At 36.4% G+C, this 25,915-nt stretch overlaps 4 protein-coding genes, 1 non-coding gene and 1 pseudogene across 5 annotated transcripts; 3 read left to right on the top strand and 3 right to left on the bottom strand.

Annotated features, from left to right (window-relative positions):
- Nucleotides 1-373: 373 nt before the first annotated feature.
- LOC18022948 (alkane hydroxylase MAH1) lies at nt 374-1,987 on the bottom strand. Its single transcript, XM_024158916.1, has one exon. The coding sequence runs from the start codon at nt 1,862-1,864 to the stop codon at nt 374-376; it is 1,491 nt and encodes a 496-aa protein (XP_024014684.1). The 5' UTR covers nt 1,865-1,987.
- A 1,725-nt stretch (nt 1,988-3,712) lies between these two features.
- Nucleotides 3,713-5,108, top strand: LOC18022947. Its single transcript, XM_006405285.1, has 6 exons — nt 3,713-4,063; nt 4,185-4,299; nt 4,414-4,495; nt 4,629-4,680; nt 4,778-4,832; nt 4,930-5,108. The coding sequence occupies exons 1-6, from the start codon at nt 3,713-3,715 to the stop codon at nt 5,106-5,108; spliced, it is 834 nt and encodes a 277-aa protein (XP_006405348.1).
- A 2,800-nt stretch (nt 5,109-7,908) lies between these two features.
- Nucleotides 7,909-10,463, top strand: LOC18022946 (dihydrofolate synthetase). Its single transcript, XM_006405284.2, has 9 exons — nt 7,909-8,205; nt 8,352-8,449; nt 8,542-8,686; nt 8,761-8,823; nt 8,955-9,116; nt 9,211-9,405; nt 9,474-9,573; nt 9,668-9,802; nt 9,941-10,463. The coding sequence occupies exons 1-9, from the start codon at nt 7,918-7,920 to the stop codon at nt 10,345-10,347; spliced, it is 1,593 nt and encodes a 530-aa protein (XP_006405347.1). The 5' UTR covers nt 7,909-7,917; the 3' UTR covers nt 10,348-10,463.
- A 349-nt stretch (nt 10,464-10,812) lies between these two features.
- LOC112088757 lies at nt 10,813-10,916 on the top strand. The gene has a single exon (XR_002900694.1). It is a non-coding gene; the product is annotated as a small nucleolar RNA Z279/snoR105/snoR108 (small nucleolar RNA).
- Nucleotides 10,917-11,579: 663 nt separating this feature from the next.
- LOC18022945 (40S ribosomal protein S10-2) lies at nt 11,580-13,136 on the bottom strand. The gene is made up of 5 exons (XM_006405283.2): nt 13,024-13,136; nt 12,880-12,928; nt 12,482-12,764; nt 12,191-12,317; nt 11,580-11,853 (listed from the first exon to the last, which is right to left on the bottom strand). The coding sequence occupies exons 1-5, from the start codon at nt 13,024-13,026 to the stop codon at nt 11,779-11,781; spliced, it is 537 nt and encodes a 178-aa protein (XP_006405346.1). The 5' UTR covers nt 13,027-13,136; the 3' UTR covers nt 11,580-11,778.
- A 1,410-nt stretch (nt 13,137-14,546) lies between these two features.
- LOC18022944 lies at nt 14,547-24,099 on the bottom strand (annotated as a pseudogene).
- Between the last annotated feature and the right edge of the window lie 1,816 nt (nt 24,100-25,915).

Here is a 25,915-nt window from a genome sequence, read left to right as displayed (position 1 = left end):
CTAATAATTAAACATTACAGGATGTTGGAGACTTGGAGTTGGCTTAGGACACTGTTAGGGTCTGAGGAAGAAGAAGATAGTTGTTACATTATGATTTTGTAAAGTTATAATTATTTTCAGTTGTGCCATGTCACACTTATAATAATATTCTTTGACGATAACTAGTTTAAAAAGTTGAGGACACTACATCGTAAAATATTTAATGATAAAAGTATTCAACGATTACGTGACAGAGTTTAATACAAGTGGAGCATTGCTTAATAAATCTTAAGGTAGAAAAAACGTATCAGAAATCATTGATTAATTACCAATTTCTTAGGACCATGCTTTGTGATCTCCTTGTTAATCGCATATATTATACAACTTGAGCATTTCACTCCGAGCTTGAACATTTCTTAGTAATTGTGGCTTTAAGCCCATGCTTCATGTACAGCATAAGACCAACCTTTGGCTCAATCTTTTGTCCACTGAGGATCCTAATCTCATAGTTTTGTAATATCTCCACGATCACTGTCTTCATCATATTCATAGCCAAATTCTTACCGATACATGCTCTTGGGCCGGCATTGAACGATAAAAACTTGTAAGAAGGCTCCTGTCTCAACTCTCCTGCTTCTGAAATCCATCTCTCTGGCTTGAACTTCACCGCGTCTTCTCCCCATACGGCTTTCATTCTCCCCAAGGCGTAAATAAAGATCATAATTTTGGTATTTGATTTGACTTTATGCCCACTTGGAAGCACATCTGGTTTGACTGGAGACTTGCGTTGAAATGGAATTGGTGGGTATAGCCTCAATGTTTCATTCAATGCGCCATGTAAGTACACCAGCTTGTTCAAGTACGATGACGTGTCTTGACCATTTCCGGTTTTTGGTAGATTTGTGTTCATCTCTTGGAGAATCTTGGTTAATACATTAGGGTTTTCAGACAGAATCCAGAAGAACCAAGTGAGTGTAGCGGCTGTGGTATCTCTACTAGCTGCCATGAAACTTGCTCCCGAGTCTCTGATGTACTTATCATCTTTTGGATTCAAGAGCTCGTACTTGGTTGTATCAAGATTAATTATGTCGTATATAGAAAGATCTTTACTTTCTCCACTCGAATGAGTAACCCCTTGTGATCTGACCTCTTCTCTCTTGGCTGATATAAATTTTGTACAACGACGATCAAGAGTGGCACTAGCTTCCATCATCTTCTTCTCTGTTCCGATTCCAATCCATTTTTGTAGCTTCCACAAGAATCTCGGCGCAATATGCCTATACACAATCCCTTCTTCAATATCATCAAGAGCTTTAGCGAACTCAGCCTCTGGCATTTCAATAGAGAGACTTCTAGGATCGGACCCGGTTAGAAGAATGTAGGTTGTATCGAACATGAATCTCATGAACAAATCTTGCAAGTCCACAACCAGCTCTTCCTTTGCAAAATGATTGAAAAGAGGTACAAGCCCGTCTGTGAGTTTACTTCTCGTGGTAAATGTTGAGAGGTTTGGGTACGCTTGATGGTTGAATGTTGCCTGAGCTACCTTCCTTAATTCTCTCCATAGCTCCGAGTCTGTGTTGAGGATACCGTCTCCAAAAGCTTCAAAAATTTCTTTGAACTCAGGACCTTTGATGTAATTTGAAAAGTTTGAGGTCAATATATAATTGATATTAGCTGGATCAACTGTCACCAACATATCCATTCCAGCGAACCACAAGCCCTTGAATTGAAAAGTCAGGTTGGAGCTCTCGAGAACCTCAACGCCAAAGGCATAGCTGCGATGGAGCCTCACGAGCACACCAGGAAGCATACCGAGAACAGGCCAGTTCCATGGGTAGCTTTTAAGGGTTTTTTGGATGAGTGAGTAACAAAAGGGTTTCATGTGAAAAAAGAAATAGACTGTGATGAGAAGACAGAAGAAAGCTATGCATGCTTCATACAACCCTATTGAAGCTATAAGAGAGGGCTGTTTTTTTTTTTTTTTTTGAATAAGAAGAAGAAGGAACTTGATTTCTAGAGACATGATTGAACATCGAGATTTCATTACATTTATATAGCCAAACCAAATATATTGTCTCATTACATTTAATTGAGCCAGAGTGGAATCTAATGATTGACGCCAAAGATATGTTTGAAATATCATGTTTCTATTTCGCTATGATCAGAGGAATATATAAGATCGTTGAAGATCACATAACTGAATTCTTATTTATGGTAATCCAGCGCAAAGTTACTTACTTGAAGGGGTTTCTTGATGATGAAGACTTGAAGTAATTGAGATAGAAGATGAATTCGCTTTTAAGCCCCATTGGTCTTACGTTAGATATCATTGCTTGTATTAAAAGCTATAGAGCCGTTAATCAACTTATCACATGCTGCATTGACGCGTACTGATCACGGGGCTTCCTCTAGTTTTCCCATTTAATTGTTTCGTCACTACAAAATTAGTTAATTTTAATTAGTCTCATCGATCTAATAGTCGATCAACGATTCATTAATTAAAGTTTATAAAAAAATGAAATTTAATTTTTAGAAAATGTGATTTGATGTTAGAATCATGGAGATAAATTTATAAACTCAAAGTAGCAAAGTGAGATATTCTGAAAGTTTAGGTAAACAGCAACCACCATGCAAATGGATGAGAAGCAATTCCGTAGGAAACTATGTTTTTTGGTTTATTCCATATCGATAATCTAAGATAATTTAAGTGAAGAAATTGTTCTATAAATAAGAGTCTTCACCTTCTCTCCCTCTAATAAATAATTACTTAGTCAAATTTTAGGCTCATAGTTATTAGAGAACTTATTTTGTATATATTTTATTAATCAAATTTATAATTAATTTATATTTTAATTTAAATTCAATTTCTGATATTAATTTAAGTTTTAATTTTATAAAATTATATTGGTAATAAATTGGTAATTTTATAAAATTATATTGGTAGTAAAAGATTAGTAAAAAAATTGTAGGAAATAGCTAAGTAATGTTTCGTAGGAAATTGGAAGGAATACTAATCGATAGAAAATGATACTAATTTGGTAGGAAAGTTCTACTAAAATTTATGTAGGAAAACTGTCATACCAATATTTTTGTAGGAAATTTCCTACCATTTTCTTACCTTTTACAATTTCCGACGGCCAATTTCTTATGACAAAATTTCGTAGAAATTTGGTAAGAAAGAGCTGTTTCTTACAATTTTCTGACGATATTTTCCGTATGTTTTCGGCATGTTTTCGGCATGTTTTCTTGTAGTGATGATAACATCAAAACTGGTAACTAAACATTACAGGATGTTGGAGTTGGCTTAGGACACTGTTAGAGTCTGAGGAAGAAGAAGATAGTTACGTTGTTACATTATGATTTTGTAAAATTATAATTATTTTCAGTTGTGCCATGTCACACTTATAATAATTAATATATTCTTTGACGATAACAAGTTCAAAAAGTTTATCCAACAAACCAGAAAGTTTGGGAGGAGATGCTTAGATTTCTTGATACGGAACAAGGGAGAAGCTATTAGGTTTCATGTAACGCAAGGTAACTAAGACATCAAAAGGATAGAACAACAAGTAAAGAACTTTGCAGAGAAATAACTTTAACAAATCATATTAAAACATGCTTATAACAAACACCAAACTTCATTCATTTCTTCAAAAATTTAGAATTCAGTTTTCTTACAAAAAATAAATTCTCCTAAAGAAAAACTCACAAGATTGCATATTTTACCAATATGGCCTCTGTGTGCAATGTTATGAGTCCAACGGTTACCACAAATCTCATTACCATATTCAAAAAAGATCCACGGCTCAAATCCAATCTGCCTTCTCTACAACATTCTGGGCTTATTGCAATCAAGAATGATCCAAGAAAAGTTATGAATAATTTTGCTTCAAGGAGAAATATTGTGGTTTCGTGTTCAGATCGACCTAATTGCACGCCGAATCAATTCTCTGGATATGATGCTGTTATGAAATTTTATTCGTCTATTAACGAGAGGAATAAAGATCGACTCCGTAGTTGCATCTCCAACGATTGCTTTATAGATGATTTCTCGTTCTCTAAACCTTTTCATGGAAGAAACGTAAGATTATTTTCTATAAAAATTTCCATGAATATTAAGTTTATATACGATATGTGTATTGATCTCTTAGAATTTAAGATTTGTTCCTGTTAATGAACTAAGAATGTTTGTATTTTTACAGGAAGCTATGAAGTTCTTTGAAGATTTGGTGAAGAGTATGGGACAAAACGTTAAGTTTTGTGTTGAAAATGTTTGCGAAGGAGATGGATATAGTGCTGCTGTTAATTGGCATCTTGGTACGTATTAGTACACTATTAATGCCTAATATACTTAATCTAATGATCATTAATTGGTAGAGCTAATACTTTAAACAAAAATTATTTTTCTTTTATTTTATTATTATGGTAAAGAATGGAAAGGACGCAAAATTCCCTTTGCCAGAGGATGTAGCTTCTATGAATTTACAGAACAAGGAGGAAAACTGGTTATAAGGTAAATAGTTTTTTTTGTACGGGGGTATATTGATATCTTAAAATTATACTTTTTCAGGCGAAGTATATTTTAGCAAGAAAGCTTTATCAAGACCATTAAGAAAATAAATCTTATTTTGACAAACTATTTTCAGAAACGCGAGGATTTTGACTGAATCCCCAATTAAGCCGGGTGGAATCGCATTGGTAAAATATTTCTTATCAATTTTTAATGAAAAAAATGAATGAGAATTGTATTATTAATTTTGATAGCCTGCATTTCTTTTTGATGTATTATTTTCAGAACCTGTTAAAGAACATAACCTTCTTGTTCGACGAATTCCCCCAAGTCGCTGACTGTAAGTTTCCAATTCTCTCGTTATTTATATAAATAATATCATTTAAAATAATTATAAATTTGTAATATTTTCTTAATTTTTTTTTGGAATATTTCAGGGTTTTTGGAGAAACCTTATGCTATAATCCAATTAACATTAAGAATATATGGTTTGTTTTTGGCGCCACTCATAGGCCATATAATGGCAAGCTACCTGATGCTATTAAACAATACGACCGAGTTCTTTTTATTAGTGTTAAAAATTATTATCAAGATTCGAAGTTTCTTCTCCAAATAAAGAAATAAAGATTACTTGTTTTCATTAAATCTCTTTTTCGTACCCTTGATATATTTTACAAATCACTTTGCACAGAGTGAGACATCTATAAATTTTTTTATAATATCCAAGTTTGAAATAAAAAATATGGACTAAAACAATATATATATGATGTAAACCACATTGTTATATAAAAATAAACTATTTTGATAAAAGTATAAAGATAAAATTATAATATATAATGTTATATATAGTGCATTTTACTATTAGAATAATTAAATTAACTCTAACCACTACAAAAAAAAATGTGTATTACATTACTTAATTTGTATCATTAAAATAATATGATATTTTTTGAAATCACTTATTACCAATTGATATAAAAATATGTAATTTAACATGTAACTGATTTTACCATTAGTTGAATTAACATCAATTCAATAATAAATGAAGCAAATTTTTATTAATTTATATTATTTTATGAAAAGTGATACAAAAATATGAATGCATATCACTAAGATAATTGATGTAACTACATTTTTTGTTAATATCATTTAGAAAAATGATACAAATATTACATTAATAAAAAAATGATGCTAAAAATTTTAACTAACTTTGATGTTTTGTCCCACATTAACAACTAAAAGAGGAGGTAAGGAGTTTAGTTTCTTATAAATAACTCTAAAAATCAATATTGATGTAAAATCATAAGTAAAAATTTTAAATTATTTATAAAATAATTATAAAGTAATATTAAAATAATTCAAATAATTTAATACGAATTTTTAATTGTTATATATATTTTTAAAATTGATAATTATTATATAACATTACCATTGATGCAAATCTTTAACATCATTTTTTGGCTACCGATACAAATTAATATTGATTATAATGATTGATGCAAATATTTACATTATTTGCTTAATTGATGTAAATATTTACATAATTTGCTTAAATTAATGTAATAAATTTGCACAACTGATGTAAATATTTGCATCACCACTTTCAGAATCACTTATTTAAATGATGTAAAATTCTTTTATAAGAGACAAAGCTGAAACAGAGCAAAGAGTTTTTGCTGGGTTTAAGGAAGTGGGCCTCGGTGATGGAACGATAGACGGCCCAAGTCCTGATAATAGAAAAAGACAAAATGCTGTTATGAAAGGGAACAGAGCTGAAGCAGAGCAGCTCCGTACTTGTACGACCATGGAGCAAAAGGGAAGCCAGCTGGGACTGTTCCGATCTACAATCGATATGAAACCCTACTATCAACGGTCTAGATTTGTTCTACATTAGGGCTTCCTTCATTCTTCTTATCTATATAAGTTCATTGTAAAGAAATTTTGTAACCAAGCCATTTTTGAGTATAATTTCAAATACAAAGCAAACTCTTTTTGTTATTATGGTATCAGAGCCACTGTAAGAACCCTAACCGGTCAAGATGGCAGATCCCGCTCCATATCCGTTTCTAGTGAACAGTAATAAAAAGAAAATTATGTATGAATAAGATTTAGTCCCCTTAGCATAAATAATATAAATTATAAAACTAAATGAAACAGATAACTAACTTTTGAGTCGATTACAACACTTTTGAATCCTAAACCAACAACAAATTGGTTTTTTTTTTTGCAAAGTCTTATGATATTCACATTTATTTTTCAAATATTCTTCAAAAGTTTTAAATTAGAGATTGAGTTGAAAAAAAAAAAGAATTATGGAAAACAAAGATTATAACTAAAATTTTAATGATTAATTTAATAAGATATATTTGATTCTCTAACCAAATTAATATGAGTAGCATTGATTATAATTATTCTAGTAACATAAGTATTTTTTCAAAAACTCTTGAGAAGCTTTGTGGGAATAAGCTTTGTGGGAATGACACTTCATCATGACAAACTTATTAAATACACATGAGGCAAATATTATTTTTAAAATGTCATTCTCAAATAATAGTATAAGATGCAATACGATTTACTTGATGACTTGTATATAAACAATCAGTACATTTTTAAATTTATAATAAGATATTATAAAATAACTGTAATCTTATAACATAAATTTAATTTTACATATATATATATATATTTTTTATGTCAACACATATCGATATCCTTTTGTTATGTTTTAGCTAAAATTAAACTAGACCAAACTTAACTAAATAAACTTCTTATATGGCTAAGAGATCAATACATCATAATGCTAAAACAATCAACAATTGAACATAGATTCGTAACATAAATATTCGGATTTGATATTTAGTGAAATCATGGTGAACATACTCTAAGAATCGCACTCAAGCTTCAGCTTTATATTGTTACCATCCGTAAGGATATGGAACTTAATATTCTCCATCTGCATATGTATCTCCTTGGATACAGATGCTAAGATTTTTGAGGAATTCATTTGTTTAGCTTTAGAGAATAAGTAAGTTTTCAAGGCAAAAAAGTGTTCATACGAGTGATATCAAGAAACATTACCTTTCCATTTCAAAGTGCAACGGCGCTAAGCCATCACTTTTGTGTATACCTATTGGATTTCAAGAATATGCGCAAGCAAAATAAGAATTGTATAACAATGATAGATGCAACAAAACGAACATTACAGCAAGCAATATACCTTGGTTCTCAAGCTTCACTTTTGATTGGTCTCATCCATTTTTCTTTTCTTTTTTTGAAACAAGGGTTAGCTATTCATTACAAAAGAAAACCAAAGTCACAAGCCCAGCCCAGCCCATTAAAACTGATGCATCAAATCAGTTTTCCGATTAAAGACCAGACCAGAGTCGAGATTCTTTCCACAGACAAATCTACGGTGACTGTAAAGAATGAGAGCAGTGTGGAGCCACTTGAGTACCATTTCCAGTTGCAAACTCTCTCCGAAAATCATAAGAATTTCCGCAGCAAGAAGCTTGACCACGAATCGTTATCTATCACCCATGATTTCTGCTGAAGATCCAGAGCTCAGAGATTTCTTGGGTTTCTTAGAATCTCTCAAAAACTATGAGAAATCTGGTGTGCCCAAAGGAGCCGGAACTGATTCCGGTGAAGGGTTCGATCTCGGCAGAATGAAACGTCTCATGCTTCGTCTCAACAATCCTCATTTCAAGTACAAGGTTTCGTGCTCGCTAAATTTACCATTTTTCTTTCTTGTTATTGGTGAAATTAGAAGTAATCTCATCTTTAAAGTTGGAATTTTTCGGATTAATGATTCAGAATTGGGTGGATTTTAAAATGTGAAATTAACAATCAGTAATCATAGGTTGTTCATGTGGCTGGAACAAAGGGAAAAGGGTCAACTTCTGCTTTCCTCTCTAGTATCTTACGAGCAGGAGGATATTCAGTTGGTTGTTATTCTAGGTAAATGTTGAGACTTTGGATTATTAAGTATCTATATCTTGAGTTTGAATCTTTCATTGATCATTAATATGAGCATTTCTTCTTTTGAGTAGCCCACATATTCTGAGTATCAAAGAACGCATTTCCTGTAATGGAGATCCTGTTTCTGCATCCACGCTTAATGGTCTTTTCTACTCAATCAAACCGATCCTCGATCAGTCTATCCAAGAGGAAAATGGTTCTTTGAGTCATTTTGAGGTTACTATTTCTCCTAAGATTCTACCTTTACACAGTTTCCTCTGTTTTCTTATATAGATACTTCTTCTTGGCAGATTCTCACGGGGATCGCCTTTTCTTTATTTGAGAAAGAAAACGTCGACATTGCGGTTATAGAAGTTAGCAAGTTTCCTCATCCTTAGACGATTTAAAGAAACTTGCTTTTGATATTGTATAGAAAGTACTCGTCTTGATTGATTGAATATCTTATGTATAGCATTTTTGTAAATATTTGCTTTGGTACCGTCAGGCTGGGCTAGGAGGAGCTCGTGATGCTACAAATGTCATTGAAAGTTCAAATCTTGCTGCATCAGTCATAACAACGATAGGTGAGGAACACATGGCTGCACTTGGGGGCTCCTTGGAAACTATAGCAGAGGCCAAATCTGGAATTATTAAACACGGTCGTCCAGTTAGGTGGTTTTTATTTGTATATATTTGCTTTTCTTATAAACCATCAGCTTATTATAAGCACATTGATAGGGTGTGTTATATGAAACTTGTAGGTGGTTTTAGGTGGCCCGTTTCTTCCTCACATCGAAGGCATTCTTCGTTCTAAAGCAGCATCAATGTCGTCATCAGTTATGTTGTCATCTAGTATTGGATCAAGTTCTTCAATCAAAGGCATCATCAACAAAGATGGGATCGGGCTTTGCCAGTCTTGTGACATCGTAATACAAAATGAGAAAGATGATAAATTAGTAAGTTTCAAACAGTTTTGTGATTCTTAACTGTCTTACCACCAGCTAATTGAACGTAATAAACGCAGATTGTTGAGCTTGGTGATGTAAATCTACGCATGCTTGGACATCACCAGCTCCAAAATGCTGTCACTGCTACTTGTGTGGCTCTCTGTCTTCGCGACCAAGGTATGATACATTTCTATATTGTTTCATATAAAACAGCAACAAAAGAAGTAAAAAGTTTACAAATTTGTTCACTTCTTCTTGAATGAATTATCAGGATGGGGGAGAGTTACAGACGAAGCTATTCGGATTGGTTTAGAGAATACTCGTTTACTTGGTAGAAGTCAGTTTCTGACACCAAAAGAAGCTGAGGCTTTACAATTACCCGGAGCAACAGTGCTTCTTGATGGAGGTTCTCTTCGCCATTTTCTTGATAATGTAGCTTTAGTCGTCTCTGTTTCGAAATTGAGTCGATTTGCAACTATGTGAAAAATTCTACTTTGCTTGAAACTATTGGCTTACGGTATTCAATCTTTGGTCTGTTTTTCAGCTCACACCAAAGAATCTGCACGAGCTCTTAAGGAGATGATAAAGAAGGATTTTTCAGAGAAGAGACTGGTGTTTGTGGTTGCAATGGCTAGTGACAAAGATCATGATTCTTTTGCAAAAGAACTTCTCTCAGGTCTGAAACCAGAAGCAGTGGTTCTAACAGAAGCTGACATTGGTGGATCCAAGGTTAGATCAACCGCGTGTTCTGTTTTGAAGGAATCATGGATGATAGCTGCTGATGAGTTAGGTTTAGGGTTTATGGAAGCTTCAGAAAACGAAACTGTGTTTGGTTCTTTAAAGCTTGCCCATAAGATTCTCACCGATGACACAACTGGTGACTCAGGAATGGTTGTAGTCACCGGATCACTACACGTTGTATCCTCAGTCTTAGCTTCTCTGCAACATTAGATATCTACTTTTGTTTGTTACATCTATGATTCTATTGTAACTGCTCAGTTTCTTTGTTACAAAACCAAAAGAATAAACAAACATAGATATTCTTTTGGTTCCTCTCTTCTTCATGACCGTCACATCAAAAGAAAATTTGATCAATGAATCCTTTTCACAAATCTTCCTCGGATCCCGAAATGTTGAGTTTAGCTCTGAGTTATGCAACGATTATAAAACTCAGTGATTCGTAGTTTGTGATCCTTAACCGGAGAGAGAAAATTTAACGATTGTGCCACTGTCAAATGCTTGGAACCCTACGAGTCATCAGAGACTTTCCATTAGGTGAGCTAAAGAGACTAGAGAGATAGGTTTAGTTATGTTTGTCCCACATCGATTGTGTAAGAGACGTGTGATAACGAGTGGGCCTATAAAAAGAGAAGAGGTGCGCTTGTAAAAAAATATGATCCTTCAGGCAAGTTAAAGGGGAAATGAGGAATGGGTTTAATCACGCATAATTGCGTGAAGAGCGTTCCGCTCAAAGCCTGTTACGACAATTGGGCGCTCCAATTTTCAATTAATCTGATCCCTCTCTTGTTTCAAGTTTTGTTATTCTTAAAAAATGGTTTTAAATGCAAAAACTATTTTTATTAATTTAGCTGTTTAAAATTTTCACGAAACGTTTTTATAAATTATAATGATAAGCAAAAAAGAGCTTGAATCATAGTAATAATAGTGTTTCTGTTATCAAGTTTCAACTTTTACTTATAAGGCTTAAAAATAAAATTATGTATAAGGTAGACTATATTAGTAAATATCATTGCTTTAGAAATACAATTTTTAGCTGATCAAGTCATTATGATAAATAACTTCGCAGGGTTTATCATTATCCTACATGCCTTTTTTATTTATTTTTCACGACTTTAGAGACAAAAAATAAAAGTGTACACAACAGAGTACGTAATTTACGACTGAGCATTCGGTTACTTGAACTTAATACAAGTCCCATAAGGAATCACAATTTTCTTTACTTGGTTAGAAAATTTCATTTGCGTGTTCGGTTAGGTTTTAAGACAATAAAAAAGTAGAACTTAAATTGAGCTTCGAAATTATTTTAAAATTTGAGTTTATTTTATCGTTTAATTCTGTATATTTAATACAGTTATTGTTCTCAATGAATTTTGACCAGCCCTAATTAATCTCCATATAAAAAAAGCAAATTTAAATTTGAACTTTTAAACGAGCCAAAAAGAAAAAACTTTTAACCGATAAATGCCCGGCAGAGAATGTGAAAAATTCTTGTAACGATCTAACATCCTTCATATAATTCTAACGTAAAAAACAATCATATTGAGGAGAGAAACAGAGTTCAGAAAGACATTTGACTTCTCAAATCAAAGGTACTATTTAACCTTGAATCAGACCAAAAGGAAACAAAATCAAAGGTACTATTCAAGGAAGATCAGATCCAGCAGCTGGACCAGCACCACCAGCTCCACGGCCAAACCCAGGCCTAGCTCCAGGTCCCTGTAGAAACCAAAATGATTCAGTTAAACAAAATGTTTGTTACATAAAAAGTTTAAAGCAGGCGTTTTTGCAGTCGTTAACCAAAATCTCATGTAAGAGGCTCAGAGAGAAATGGGATGAGTAAAGATCACAATTTACACAATATACTAGTGAGTAGGTTACTCAAGGAGTTGACAGAATGATTTTGCAAGACTAAGTGGCTTAGGGGACCTAAGAACGCTACAAAGTTGTGAAACAGTGGCTTAAGAAGTCTACGAGCAGGCATGAGCGTAACCACTAATAGAGAGTTTGCAAGAACCCAAATTCACAGAGAATGAGGAGGAGATAGAAATGGTACCCTGAAAGAAGGCTGGTAATCAGCAGGAGCTCCACTCTTGTCACCAAACTCTCCACCTGATCTCGGACCTCCACGATATCCCTCTCTGTCACCAAACTTCCTCTCTCCCTCAAAACGAGGTGGGCCACTGTAAAAATCAAATCAAAACACAGTCACATATTAACGCTTTACAAGTACCCATAACACTCTTTCACTAGATTCAATCCAAGACATGATAAGCTTCATTGGACAATCGTATTCAATCGCAATGGTCATGACAATGAAACCAATTTGAAGATTCAAGTTGATTACCGTGGACGGTCACCAGGTGGGCCTCCAAAAGGTCGGCCAAGAGGTTTCTGCTGCTTCTTCAAAGTGGCGGGAACAATCTCAGATGGGAGATTGAGGTAAGTCCTGAGAAAGTCAATGCCTTCGTTTGTGAGGAACCAGTAGTAATGCATCCAAGCAAATGTCTCTCGCACGTATTCCTTTGATTTGAAGCTCTGCATCAGCTTGATGACTTGCAGATTCGGAACACCCTCGATCAATGGATGTTGCGCTAAATTGAAATCCTTCTTCGCAAACAGAACACCCTCTGCACCAAAAACCAATCAACATTTTCTGAAGTAAATTATGCTGAATCAATCAATGCCAATTGTCTTCGATGCTTAAAACCCTTTTTACGATGAAGCTCGAAACAAGATGCGTACCTTTGAAGAGGTACTTGGAGATCTCGCGGCGATTCTTCTCTGATATGATCTGCAAGTACGTGACAACATCAATTTTTACCGTTTGAATGCAATCTAAATAAGCATTTCAATAGCATAATCAGTGGGTCGGGAATAGAGATCTACCATGATTGCGATGAGATTGATAGAGAAGGCGACAGAGAAGGCGTCTGCGTTTGTATGTGACGGCTTTCTCTCCTTCTCCTAACGCGAAACCCTAATTTCAACAGAAGCCGCCATTTTTATAACTCGTTTGTTTTAAGGGTTTATGCGTCCCAAATTGGGCCTAGATTAAGAAAATCATCTTTTAATGGGCCAACAAGCCCAAACTTACCCAATCTAACAGAAGTTCTTCTTAATACGGTATCGTTTAGCTAAAGTTGTCCTAAAATTTTCTATCACAACAATTAATGTAAAAAAACATTTTAACTCTATTTACGAATTATGTGATATATTTTTATTAGTTTTTATCTATGTTAAAACAAACTGTTCTAAATTATTGTGGTTTAATGCTTTATTTCTCTATCAAATCAAACCGTTTCTAAAATTTTATAGAACCAAAATTTAATAAAAATTTAATAAAAATTTAACAAAAAAATTTAAAAATCAGTAAATAGAAATAAAATGCTAGTATTTGTGATGTCTAGATTAGTGTATTCGATTTTAAATGTTTCAGTATAAATATCTATTATATAAAAACTCAGTTGAGTCTTATAAACTTGACACATCAGTTCAAAGTTTAGTGAAGACCAAATTTTAGTGAAACTCTAATTAATTTAAGCTAACTACTTTTATGTTCATTTTTCTGTGCACTGATTTATTTATCATCATGGGCCTCATGGTTTATTGACTCTCATTTTTTATGCTTTCTATTCTTAATGATGCTTCAAACGTTGTCTTAAATATTGGTCACTCATGTTTCAACGCATAAAAAATAATCAGCAAATATAGAGGAGAAGACATGAAAGAAGTAAATATTACCTAAGATTTTCTAATAAATCTCTAATCTACAGCTTCCACGTTGTAACTTATGCAAATTTCTATATAAAAGCTTACGAAAGTGAATGTTGTTCACAAATCCACAGTCTAAGATTTATTTCTTGGCCATGGGCAGAACATCTACATTTAATACCATCGTTTGTGTTCATTTAAAGAGAAAGAAGAATTTTGCTTTAAAAAAGAAGATTTTGTATGATGGTTTCGAGAATTCTGTGAAGAGTAAATAGCAAGGCAAAACTATAATAATAATTTCTATAATAATAATAATTCAGCAACGAAGCTATAATATCCTGTCTCTTATGAATAGGAAATCTAATAAAAAATATATATATTCAATAATAGGAAAAAAAATAAATAACTTCAAACTACTATTAAATTTTCAAACAATAAAATAAAAAATTATATCAGTCTATACAAAACGTATGCAAGGTCACTAATTTAAGTAATTAGTTAGTGAAAAACTCCATCAAGTGCCAATATTTTCTGGATCAAATCATCAAAGGTTCAAAACAGATAATAGCTTGAAATGGATAGGACACATAATTTTCCCAATCATACAAAAAGATACATTTGATGAATCGAAACTTTGAAAGCAATAAAAGAGAGAGCAATATGTATTAATCTTATATCGTAAATCTTGCAAAACAAAACTATGAAAATACAAGATATAACAACAGCAAAAACATACCAAACGCACTCACCTTTATCATCATATTCATTGCCGTCTTCGAACCATGATGGCTGGTTATGTATTCTTTGTCGTCGTCATCATCATTTTCTTCTCCAGACCAAATCTTATTAATCCAACTCCAACAACATGTATATTCACATGTTTCAAGTTGATAGTATTCATCTCTATCTGTGTGGTCGTCGTTGCTGCCTCCAGTATCAAAGTAATCCACTTCGCTACCACTACTACTCTCTGTTTCCTCACTTAAAATCTCTACACCGCACTCAAGAATCTTGAGGTTATCCATGCAGCTGAATTCAAACAAAACTTTGTTGGCAATCACGTCCACTTTAGGTGTTTCTTGAACCAAGTTAGCACCACATATGAACAGATGCTCCGTTAGGAAATGAGAAACATTCATTGAATCCCAATTAAGTTCCATAACGATGACACCTCCTTCGGTTATCAGTCGACAAGCTATATCAAGATATGAGTATTTGACTGGAGAAAGCAGAAGACACGCCTTGAATCTTGAGGATGCATAGAAAGCAACCATAGGTATGACTATGGTGTTTCCTTTAGCTTTGTGAGTGAACTCCACAGGAACTTCTTTACCCGGTAAACATACATATTCGTAAACCCTTTGTTGTATGATTGCTCTTCTTGATTCTTCATCCAGTTTCAAACAGTTTTGGAACATGAGTTCCCTGATTGGATATTGGAACATGAGGTCCTTCATTGTATCATTGAAATAGAAAGACACTCTCTCGAGTGATCCACAATCGGTGGCGTCCATGTACTTGAGGGAAGGGGGAAGTCCTTGTAATGACACGAGTTTTCGACACTTGAAGACGAAAAGACTTTCTAGTCGAGAGAGGCCCATGACGCAATCAGGAATCTTCACTATACCACTGTTGCTTAGGTCTAGATGTGTTACGTTTTCAGGGACATGTGTTAGTCTCTTGAGGTTTCTACTGCCTATACGAAGCCACTCAAGACGAGGCAAACGTTCAACAATTGATGAATGAACTTCCAACTTTGTGTTTCCAACATCGAGATCCTTGATGTTCATAGATATGTCGGGATAACTTGTCAATCGTGAGCAATCACTCATGTCTACTTCCTCAAGAGATGCTAAGTTGATGTTGGTTGGGACAACTTGTAGCTTTGCGCACCCCATCATCATTAGCTTTTTCAGCTTATGTAGATTCCTAATGGAAGAGGGAAGCTCCACCAAACTTGTGCAAGACGTAAGTATCAATGTCTTGAGACTAGTAGCCTTGGAAAGATCTGGAATCTCTATCAAATTTTTGGAATAACCCAAATCGATCTCCTTGAGATTTGTAAGGGGCTGCATTGTCAAAACATAACAAATGAGAAATATTTTCTTTAGATTGAATCATTAGAAACATAGTTAAGAAATACAAAATGCCAACCTGGATTCCTCTCCAGAGCTTCTCGAGCTTGCTGTATGTCATATGAAATTCAACGAGACATTCCGGTCGAAATTTTGGAGGAAGAAGTGTTCCTGGGTATGAATCCCAATGTAATAACTTTAGACGAGGTAGATATTCCATTTCTTCTAACATCTGAAATGCACTAAAATGTCTCCCATAGATTCTTAAGAATCGTAGGTTACGCATTCCTTCAAAGGCTCGCCCACTTATTGAGAACTCGTAGACCTTTGACATATCAAGTGATATACCTAAGACTGATCCAGTACCCTCACAATCATTCCAGAAAAAGATATCGGTGAAACTGTGAGAAAAGACTAAAAAACTTGTTGAGCAAGTTATCTAGAGAATATAAAAGTAAGAACTTACTGTTTCATTTGCAAGCACGTTACGAATATCTGTGGCATCTACTAAAAACTGACGTTTTCCAGGCTCATCAGACTGTTCATAAATACTTGTCTCCCCAATTGTTGCAGTAAGCAATGCATCCTGATACACCCGTTGGTTGATCTATACACGAGAGATTTATCTGAAAGGGTCTTCAGCCCATTTATGACATCCAAGTCGCTGTCGGCTAGCATGGTTGTCACATGATCAATGGAATCATTGTTAAAGAAGAATGCAATGTGGAGGAATAGAGATTGATCTTTCTTCAATAGTTTGTCATATCCAACTCTTAACACATCTTCAATTTTCCTATCGAGGCTAGTTTCTAGCCTAGATACTTGACCTTCCCACTCGTTCCTACTCTCCCCACGCAAAGATGAACCCACAACACGAAGGCCTAATGGAAGATTACCGCAAAGATTTGTTATTTTCTTCGCAGGCTCTTCAAAACCATCCAATGGAGATATTTGCTTGAAGGCATATACACATAAGATCTCAAGAGCTTCCTCTTCGGATGGATAACCCACATGGTAGATATCATCTACCCAGTGTGCCTTCAATATCTTTCTATCTTTCGTAGAAACGATAATTCTACTTCCTAAACCAAACCATGATGGTTCTTTAGCCAAGGCATCTAGTTGTTCAAGATCATCTACATCGTCAAGAACTATAAGGACTCTTTGGTCTTGGAGCCATTCTTTTATTGTGCCTAAATGATGTACCCTCATATCCCTTTGGTTCAAAATCTCGGACAGAAACTGGCTTTGTAAATACAACTTTGAATCATGGTCATCCATACCACAACTTCCATTGAGGTTCTTGATAAAACATTTAAGCTGGAAATCAACAGAGAGCTGGTTGAATAAAGCTCTAGCAATGGTTGTCTTACCGATTCCAGCAGGACCTTGGATTCCAATCATCTTTACTTCATTACACTCAAGACGTAAATAAGAGTTTATTTTTCTTAAATGAGCTTCCATTCCCACCATCCCGTCAAAATCCTTTGATGGTGTAACATTAACTTTGTTTGAAACATCAACAGCAATCTTTTCGATCATCTCAGCTTTATCATCCCTAACAAAAAAAAGAAAAAAAAAACCTAAAGTTGGAGAGACATCACAATTGAAGCATCACAGTTAAAGTTTATTGAGCGTTGGTTTACTTAATATGTTGTTTATAAAGTATTAAATGAATAAATTAGAAATTTAAAGTGTGTTATTATTTTTTTGTATTTTAATTGATTTGAAAATCTATCTAATTTTAAAAATTAATAAAATAAAATTAAAATGTGAATATCAACCAGTATTTTATAAATCGGTTCAAAATAACAAGTTGCCCCTCTAATATATAAGCATTTGTCTTTCAAATCTTTTTCTTTGATGTTAAACCCACATACAGTATTTGATTTAAAATCAGTGATGATTTCCCAATCCTACGTGCGTTTATAATCAAATAAAACTCCTAAATCAATAAGCAAAGAGCTCTAATCACTAAATTATCAAGAGACAAGAAAAAAAAATGCATACCAATTTAGGGAATAATCTCCTTCTATGTTTGAAACTGTGGTGGTTAGTTTGATATCACAAAGGAGTTAGTCTATGTTCGAACTCTGTTAAGAAAGAGGCTTCTGATCAAAGTCGCTATCAGGTGCAGAGGGTCTCAACATCTCTATCGGATATGAGAGAAAATCAAAGACTCTGTCCGAAAGAAAAGGTTTGTATTACTTAGACAAACTCTAGACAAAATGGAGGGAAGGAAGATGATGCGGATCCCAAGACAAGCCTTCTCATCCCGAGGACAAACTCCCAGAGAAAGCGACTTGTTTCTACCTAATGTACTATCTACACACGCAGAAGAGACAAGAGCGTGCTCAAAGTCTGAAGAAGCAGAGCCTGCAGCGACTTCTTCTTCTCTTCATCTCGCTAAGTGACAAACAAACTAGAGTTCAAGACTTGAGTTTAGTACCGTTGTCACTCGAGTTAACGCAGGGTATAAAACTGAGTCAAATGGTTTTGTACAAGGTAGAGCGTGTGTAGAAAGAGTTAGAACATAGAGGTTGTAAGTGACAAAAGAAGCACCTTGAGTGCTAAAGGTCTTAGTGGATTTTCCGGAAGCTTTTCCGGCGAGACGTAGCGACCAAGTTTGGGTCGTGAACTCGTTAAATTCTCGGTGTCATTTTACATTTATGTTCTTTAGTTTCTGAACACACGAGTGAATCGATTCAACAGAGAGAGAAGAGAGAGTTCTTGGTGCATTACAAAGATCATAACTTTGGTGTTTACAAGAACTAAGCTTCACAAATTGGTATCAGAGCTCCAGGTTTGGGGGTTCTCCACTCAAGATCTGAGGAAAGATGTCTTCAGCAAGAGTAGAGATGGAGAAGTTCGATGGAAAAGGAGACTACATGCTTTGGAAAGAAAAGCTTCTAGCTCACATCGAGATTCTGGGTTTGACAGAAGGTCTGATGGAAGATGAAACTCAAGACTCTGAAGCTTCATCAGAACAAACATCAGAAGTTACGGCTAAGATGAAAGAGGAGGACACTTCCGAGAAGTCCCTGGAAGAAAAGAAGAAGAAAGTCAGATCTACAGTCATCCTAAGTGTTGGAGACATTGTTCTCAGGAAAATCATCAAGGAGAAATCAGCTGCAGCCATGTTAAAGGTACTCGATCAACTTTACATGGCCAAGTCTCTACCAAATCGCATATACCTCAAGCAACGGCTTTACAGCTACAAAATGAGTGATGGTATGACAATTGAAGAGAACATCAATGATTTTCTGCGACTCATTACAGATCTGGAACATGTTAAAGTTTCAGTCTCAGATGAGGATCAGGCCATTATACTTCTTATGGCCCTTCCTAAAGCATTTGACCACCTCAAAGATACCCTGAAGTATGGGAAAACTTCTCTATCTCTGGATGAGATAATAGGAGCGGTCAGATCAAAAGAACTGGAACTAGGGGCAAGTGGGAAGCTGACCAGAAACAGCTCAGAAGGTCTCTTTGTTCAAGACAGAGGCAGAACAGAAAAGAGGGACAAGAACAGTGATAAAGGGAAGCAGAAAGCAAGATCCAAGTCGAAAGGTAAGAAGACCTGTTGGATCTGTGGAAAAGACGGCCACTACAAGAAGCAGTGTTTTGTATGGAAGGAAAGAAACAAACAGAGAGAAGGAGGTGAATCATCGAATGTCACCAGCCAAGTACAAGACGCTGCAGCTTTGATGGTCTCTGAAGCCTTTCTATCATTGGGAGAAGAACTAAAGGACAAGTGGATAATGGACACAGGATGTTCATTCCACATGACTCCTAGAAAAGACTGGTTCATTGAGCTGAAGGAATCGTCATCTGGGAAAGTAAGAATGGCGAATGACACTTACTCTGCAGTAAGAGGAATCGGAAGTATCCGGATCAAGAATGAAGACAACTCTACTGTTCTCTTGACCAACGTGAGATATGTACCAGAGATGACTAAAAACCTTATCTCTTTGGGAACTCTCGAAGATCAAGGGTGCTGGTTTCAATCTAAGGAAGGGACTATGAAGATAAAAAAAGGCTGCAGAACCCTCATCAAAGGAAAGAAAACTGATACTCTTTACGTACTAAGTGGATCAGTAGTATTGGGTGACGTTGGTGTTTCTGTTGAACATAGAGATGAAACAAGACTTTGGCACCGAAGACTTGGTCATATGAGTCAGAAGAGCATGAAAGTCTTAATCAAGAAAGGGTACTTAGACAAAGAAAAAGTTACCGACATGAGCTTTTGTGAAGACTGTGTATATGGGAAAGCTCACCGAGTTAGTTTTGGAGCTGGGAAACATGTCACAAAGGAAAGGTTGGACTACATTCACTCTGACCTGTGGGGATCCCCAAATGTTCCACACTCACTCGGCAGATGTCAGTATTTCATCTCTTTTATAGATGATTACTCAAGGAAAACGTGGATATATTTTCTGAAAAGGAAAGATGAAGCATATGGGAGTTTCGTTGAATGGAAAAAGATGATTGAGAATCAGCTCGGGAAGAAAGTCAAGACACTGAGAACAGATAACGGCCTGGAGTCTGCAACCGGGAATTTGACGATTTCTGCAAAACTGAAGGCATTGTAAGACACAAAACTTGTGCTTACACACCCCAGAAAAACAGGATCGCAGAGAGGATGAACAGAACCATCCTCAACAAAGTCAGGAGTGTTCTCAGCGAATCAGGGCTACCAAAGAGTTTCTGGGCAGAAGCAGCTTCAACTGCTGTATTCCAAATCAACAGATCTCCATCATCAGCCATGGAGTTCGAGATACCAGAGGAAATATGGACAGGAGTTAAGCCGAAATATGAGGATCTGAGGGTGTTTGGTGCTATTGCATACATTCACAGTGATCAAGGGAAGCTTAATCCAAGGGAAAAGAAAGGAATCTTCATAGGTTATCCACCAGGAGTTAAGGGCTACAAGTTCTGGCTCGTAGAAGAGAAGAAGTGCATCATCTCAAGAGATGCAATCTTCCAAGAAGAAAAGATGTACAAGCATCTCAACCAACGATCAGAAACAGAAGGAGAGGTACAAACTCCTGAACCACCTATCAGTTATGAAGTTAACAGTGGTGATTTCAGGGATCTAGGAGGAGCTCCTAACAACTCAGAAGAAGATCAAACTGAAGAACATCACACGGAAACCGACTATCAAGATCAGGATGACAACTCTGAAGATGAAGAATCTCAACCCAACAGTGAGTTAGAAAACTATCAGTTGGCAAGAGATAGAGAAAGAAGAGTTACCAGAAGACCTGCAAAGTTCAATGACTCGAATCTTGTTGAGCTGAGCGAAGAAAACATGTCAGGACTTGCTCTAATGGTAACAGAAGATGGAGACTATCCAGAACCAAGTTGTTATGAAGAAGCAGTTAGAGACAAAGACTGGAAGCTATGGAAAGAAGCAATGGATGAAGAGATGCTATCACAACACAAGAATCAGACGTTCTTATTGGTAAAACGACCTGACAACTGTAAGGTTATCGGCTGCAAATGTATATACAAGAGAAAACCGGGTATTCAAGGGTCAAAACAGCCTAGATACAAAGCGAGGCTGGTTGCCAAAGGCTATTTGCAAAAAGAGGAAGTTGATTATCAAGAAATCTTCTCACTTGTTGTGAAGCATGTCTCAATTCGTCTTATCTTATCCTATGTGGTGAACTTCGATCTAGAGCTGGAGCAACTGGATGTTAAAACAGCGTTCCTGCATGGAAACTTGGATGAATACATACTCATGGAACAACCAGAGGGTTATAAGGTGAAGACAGGAAATGAAGATGAAGTCTGTCTCCTGAAAAAATCTCTGTACGGGCTAAAACAAGCGCCAAGACAGTGGAATCAACGGTTTAACAACTTCATGAAGAACTCAGGATACCAGAGAAGCAACTACGATAGCTGCATCTACTACAGAGAATTGGATGATCATACATACATCTACCTACTCCTATATGTAGATGATATGTTGATTGCAGCAAAAGACAGAAGGAAGTTCCAAGAACTAAAGGATCTGCTAAGTTCTGAATTCGAAATGAAGGATCTGGCGGAAGAAAGGAAGATATTGGGTATGGAAATCAAAAGGAACAGACAAAGAGTTACTTTGGAAGTATCTCAGAATGACTACCTTAAAAGGGTTCTACAGATGTACAGAATGGATCAGTCGAAAGGGGTTCAAACACAGTTAGGGACTCACTTCAAACTCAAGTCTGCAACGGAAGAAGAGTGGGCATCTCAGGCAGAATACATGAAGTCAGTGCCTTATTCGAATGCTGTTGGAAGCATCATGTATTCTATGATAGGAACAAGACCCGACTTAGCGTATCCATTATGCGTTGTAAGTCGGTTTATGAGTAAGCCTACAAAAGATCACTGGTTGGCAGTCAAGTGGATCTTGAGGTACATCAAAGGTTCTGAGGGTTTAAAGCTAAGCTACAAGAAGCAAGACAGTGTTAAGATCAAAGGATTCTGCGATTCAGACTACGCTGCTGACCTAGACAGAAGAAGGTCAATAACGGGATTTGTGTTCACTGCAGGCGGTAATGTTATCAGTTGGAAATCAGGACTTCAAAAGTTCGTTGCACTATCTACTACAGAAGCTGAATACATGTCGCTAACAGAGGCTGTGAAGGAAGCAGTTTGGCTCAAGGGTCTCACAGCAGAGCTGGGTTATGAACAAGAAAAGGTTGAAGTCATGTGTGATTCTCAGAGTGCCATAGCTTTGGCAAAGAACTCTGTTCATCACGAGAGGACTAAGCACATAGATGTGCGTCTACACTTTATTCGGGACATGATTGCAGAAGGAAAGATCAAAGTCTCCAAGGTATCAACGCTATGAAATCCTGCAGATAGTTTTACAAAGATTGTTCCAGTGAGCAAACTTCAAAAGGCATTGGAGTTGCTCAACATTTCAAGTCACTAATCAGTAGTGAAAGAATCCGGAAAAGGGAAAATCCAAGGACACTAAGACAAGGTTAAAAGTGGTATGTGGTTATCAAACCAAGGAGGAGTTTTGTGGTGGTTAGTTTGATACCACAAAGGATTTAGTCTATGTTTGAACTCTGTTAAGAAAGAGGCTTCTGATCAAAGTCGCTATCAGGTGCAGAGGGTCTCAACATCTCTATCGGATATGAGAGAAAATCAAAGACTCTGTCCGAAAGAAAAGGTTTCTATTACTTAGACAAACTCTAGACAAAATGGAGGGAAGGAAGATGATGCGGATCCCAAGACAAGCCTTCTCATCCCGAGGACAAACTCCCAGAGAAAGCGACTTGTTTCTACTTAATGTACTATCTACACACGCAGAAGAGACAAGAGCGTGCTCGAAGTCTGAAGAAGCAGAGCCTGCAGCGACTTCTTCTTCTCTTCATCTCGCTAAGTGACAAACAAACTAGAGTTCAAGACTTGAGTTTAGTACCGTTGTCACTCGAGTTAATTCAGGGTATAAAACATAGTCAAATGGTTTTGTACAAGGTAGAGCGTGTGTCGAAAGAGTTAGAACAGAGAGGTTGTAAGTGACAAAAGAAGCACCTTGAGTACTAAAGGTCTTAGTGGATTTTCCGGAAGCTTTTCCGGCGAGACGTAGCGACCAAGTTTGGGTCGTGAACTCGTTAAATTCTCGGTGTCATTTTACATTTATGTTCTTTAGTTTCTGAACATACGAGTGAATCGATTCAATAGAGAGAGAAGAGAGAGTTCTTGGTGCATTACAAAGATCATAACTTTGGTGTTTACAAGAACTAAGCTTCACAGAAAATGCAGTCAAAGCTTTGCTCCATCTCAGCTTAAACTCCTCAGCTTTCCCTTGACAAGTTTTCTCAAAAGTGCCTCCGAAGTCACCGCTCTGTTTCCGTACTTCAGAAGGATCAACTTTGTAAAAAAATGTCATCACTATCTTCCCTTGATGTTCTTTGGACTTCAAGATTTCCACCAGTTCATCTAAACACCAGCTCAAAGAAGCATATTGCTTTGAGAGCACTACCATCAAGATTCTCGATTCTCTAATGGCTTGTACGAGTTCAGGTCCGATTGTGTGGCCTCTCTCGATCTCGTGATCCTTGAACATTGTGATCCCTTTGCTTGCAAAGTGTTTATGTAGATGACTGAGGAATGATATACGAACATCTAGGCCGTGGAAGCTCGAGAAGACATGGTATCTTCTGATCTGAGTCGAAGAAGAAGAAAAAGACGCCATGAGAGAAATTGGAGAAAGTATTGGCTTTGGACAAGTTATTTATGGAGGAGAAAATGGGTTCTAATTAACGAATAGGTAAAGACAAAAGAAAGGAGAAACGCGTAGAAGTGATTTGAATGCTGCATGTTTCCTCATACTCATATAACTGTAAGATCAGGATTCTGGAGGTTGTGTGACACATCAAGGCGAGATGTGTAACACAACAGGAAGACGCGGGAAAGAGGAAGAACATGAATAACCACGTGGCAGCAGCTGAGTGGAGGTGAAGAAAAAGATTACGTGAGGAGTAAACCAAATCACAAGGAAGAAGATACGGAGGATCGTTGAAGATCTCAACAAAAGGAAAGAGTATATTCGCCAACTCAGGAGAGGAAGGGGATATATATATGTGAAGGAAACCTAGAAGACGGTTGGCCGTTCACAGATTGTATTGAGAGCTTACAAGAAACTAAGAGAGAAAGGTTAGGGTTCTTGGTGAGCGAACTAGGCTAGTGTGACACAACTGTTGTTGTGTGGGACTTGGGTAGATTAGGAATTGGTCAGTGTCGAATTGCAGTGTGCAAGGTCGTGTAATTCTGATTAGACAAGTCTTGAAGAGATTGTCTAAGTGATTTCTAATAAAAGAGCAAAAGGTTTTTGCATTCCCAAGTGTGTGTTACATACGTCTCTGTTTCACTGGTTTTACATTTGGTATCAGAGCGGGATCACCTTCTAGATACCTATATCTATATACAGGTGAAGATCCTGAGGAAGAAATGGAGACTACGAAGTTTATTGCAGTTCACAAACCACTCCGTCTGGATGCTGAAAACTTCGGACACTGGAAAGCACGTATGAGACATGTTATCCGAAGTATTGATGAGGACGCTTGGACTGCAGTTGAAACAGGATGGTCATACCCTACAGTGGTATCAGAAGACAAGGATGGAAAGAAGATTCAGATAGCCAAGCCGAAGAATACCTGGACTGAGGTCGACAAAAACTTGTCGAAATTCAACTCTAAGGCTATCTCAGCAATCTTCGATGCAGTTGATCTGGATGAATTCAGTATCATTCAGGGATGTGAATCAGCTAAAGAGGCGTGGGACACTCTGGTGAATCATTTTGAAGGAGATACGCGTGTGAGAAGAACCTGGATTGATCACCTTGCGTCACAGTTTGAAAATCTCAGAATGGAGAAAAACGAAACCGTTAGGAGCTTTACTACGAAACTGAGTACACTTGCCAATGAAGCTGCTGTTCTTGGAAAGAAATACAAAGACAAGAAACTGGCTAAAAAACTGTTGAGATGTCTTCCACCAAAGTTCGCTGCTCACAAAGCTGTTGTTAAGTACTCAATGGACACTGATGACATGAAGTTTGATACCTTGGTGGGTATGCTTAAGGCTGAAGAACTAGAAGCAAATGCGGATGAAACAGCCAAGCAGAAAGACATTGCATTTGCGGCTGCAACTGAAAATGAAAGAGTCAATCAAGTTGAGGAGAATCTGAGTCTCCTAGCCAGGAACTTCAACAAAATGCTGAGAAGGGTTGAGAAGGGTCAAAATAAGAACACCAGAGGTCAACGAAATGACTTTGACAGGAATAACTCTCGAAGTACTCGCACCGATGGAGCTCGTTCTGGTCAGAAGAAGGATCTGCAATGTCATGAATGTGAGGGATATGGACACTTCAGGAATGAGTGTCCACTGGCTAAGCAGAAGGAGCTGAAATGCATAGAGTGCAAGGGGTTTGGGCACACGCGAAACGAATGTCTGACCGTTCTGAGGTCTCGAGATAAATCCTTAGTGCATTG

This window comes from Eutrema salsugineum, unplaced genomic scaffold (assembly GCF_000478725.1).
Source record: "Eutrema salsugineum unplaced genomic scaffold, Eutsalg1_0 scaffold_14, whole genome shotgun sequence".
NCBI classification, from domain to species: Eukaryota; Viridiplantae; Streptophyta; class Magnoliopsida; order Brassicales; family Brassicaceae; genus Eutrema; species Eutrema salsugineum.
Note: the sequence above shows the minus strand (reverse complement) of the source record. Positions and strands in the feature narration are given on the sequence as shown.

Bases quoted from the DNA above. Each gene is read 5' to 3' on its own strand.
- LOC18022948 (XM_024158916.1), bottom strand. From the start codon at position 1,864: ATGAAACCCTTTTGTTACTCACTCATCCAAAAAACCCTTAAAAGCTAC.
- LOC18022947 (XM_006405285.1), top strand. From the start codon at position 3,713: ATGGCCTCTGTGTGCAATGTTATGAGTCCAACGGTTACCACAAATCTC. The intron at 4,064-4,184 runs GTAAGATTATTT...GTATTTTTACAG, and splicing joins AACCTTTTCATGGAAGAAAC to GAAGCTATGAAGTTCTTTGA. The intron at 4,833-4,929 runs GTAAGTTTCCAA...GGAATATTTCAG, and splicing joins ATTCCCCCAAGTCGCTGACT to GGTTTTTGGAGAAACCTTAT.
- LOC18022946 (XM_006405284.2), top strand. From the start codon at position 7,918: ATGAGAGCAGTGTGGAGCCACTTGAGTACCATTTCCAGTTGCAAACTC. The intron at 9,117-9,210 runs GTTAGGTGGTTT...TGAAACTTGTAG, and splicing joins TTATTAAACACGGTCGTCCA to GTGGTTTTAGGTGGCCCGTT. The intron at 9,406-9,473 runs GTAAGTTTCAAA...TAATAAACGCAG, and splicing joins ATGAGAAAGATGATAAATTA to ATTGTTGAGCTTGGTGATGT.
- LOC18022945 (XM_006405283.2), bottom strand. The intron at 12,765-12,879 runs GTACGCATCTTG...TTTTTGGTGCAG, and splicing joins CTCCAAGTACCTCTTCAAAG to AGGGTGTTCTGTTTGCGAAG. The intron at 11,854-12,190 runs GTACCATTTCTA...TGGTTTCTACAG, and splicing joins ATTACCAGCCTTCTTTCAGG to GGACCTGGAGCTAGGCCTGG.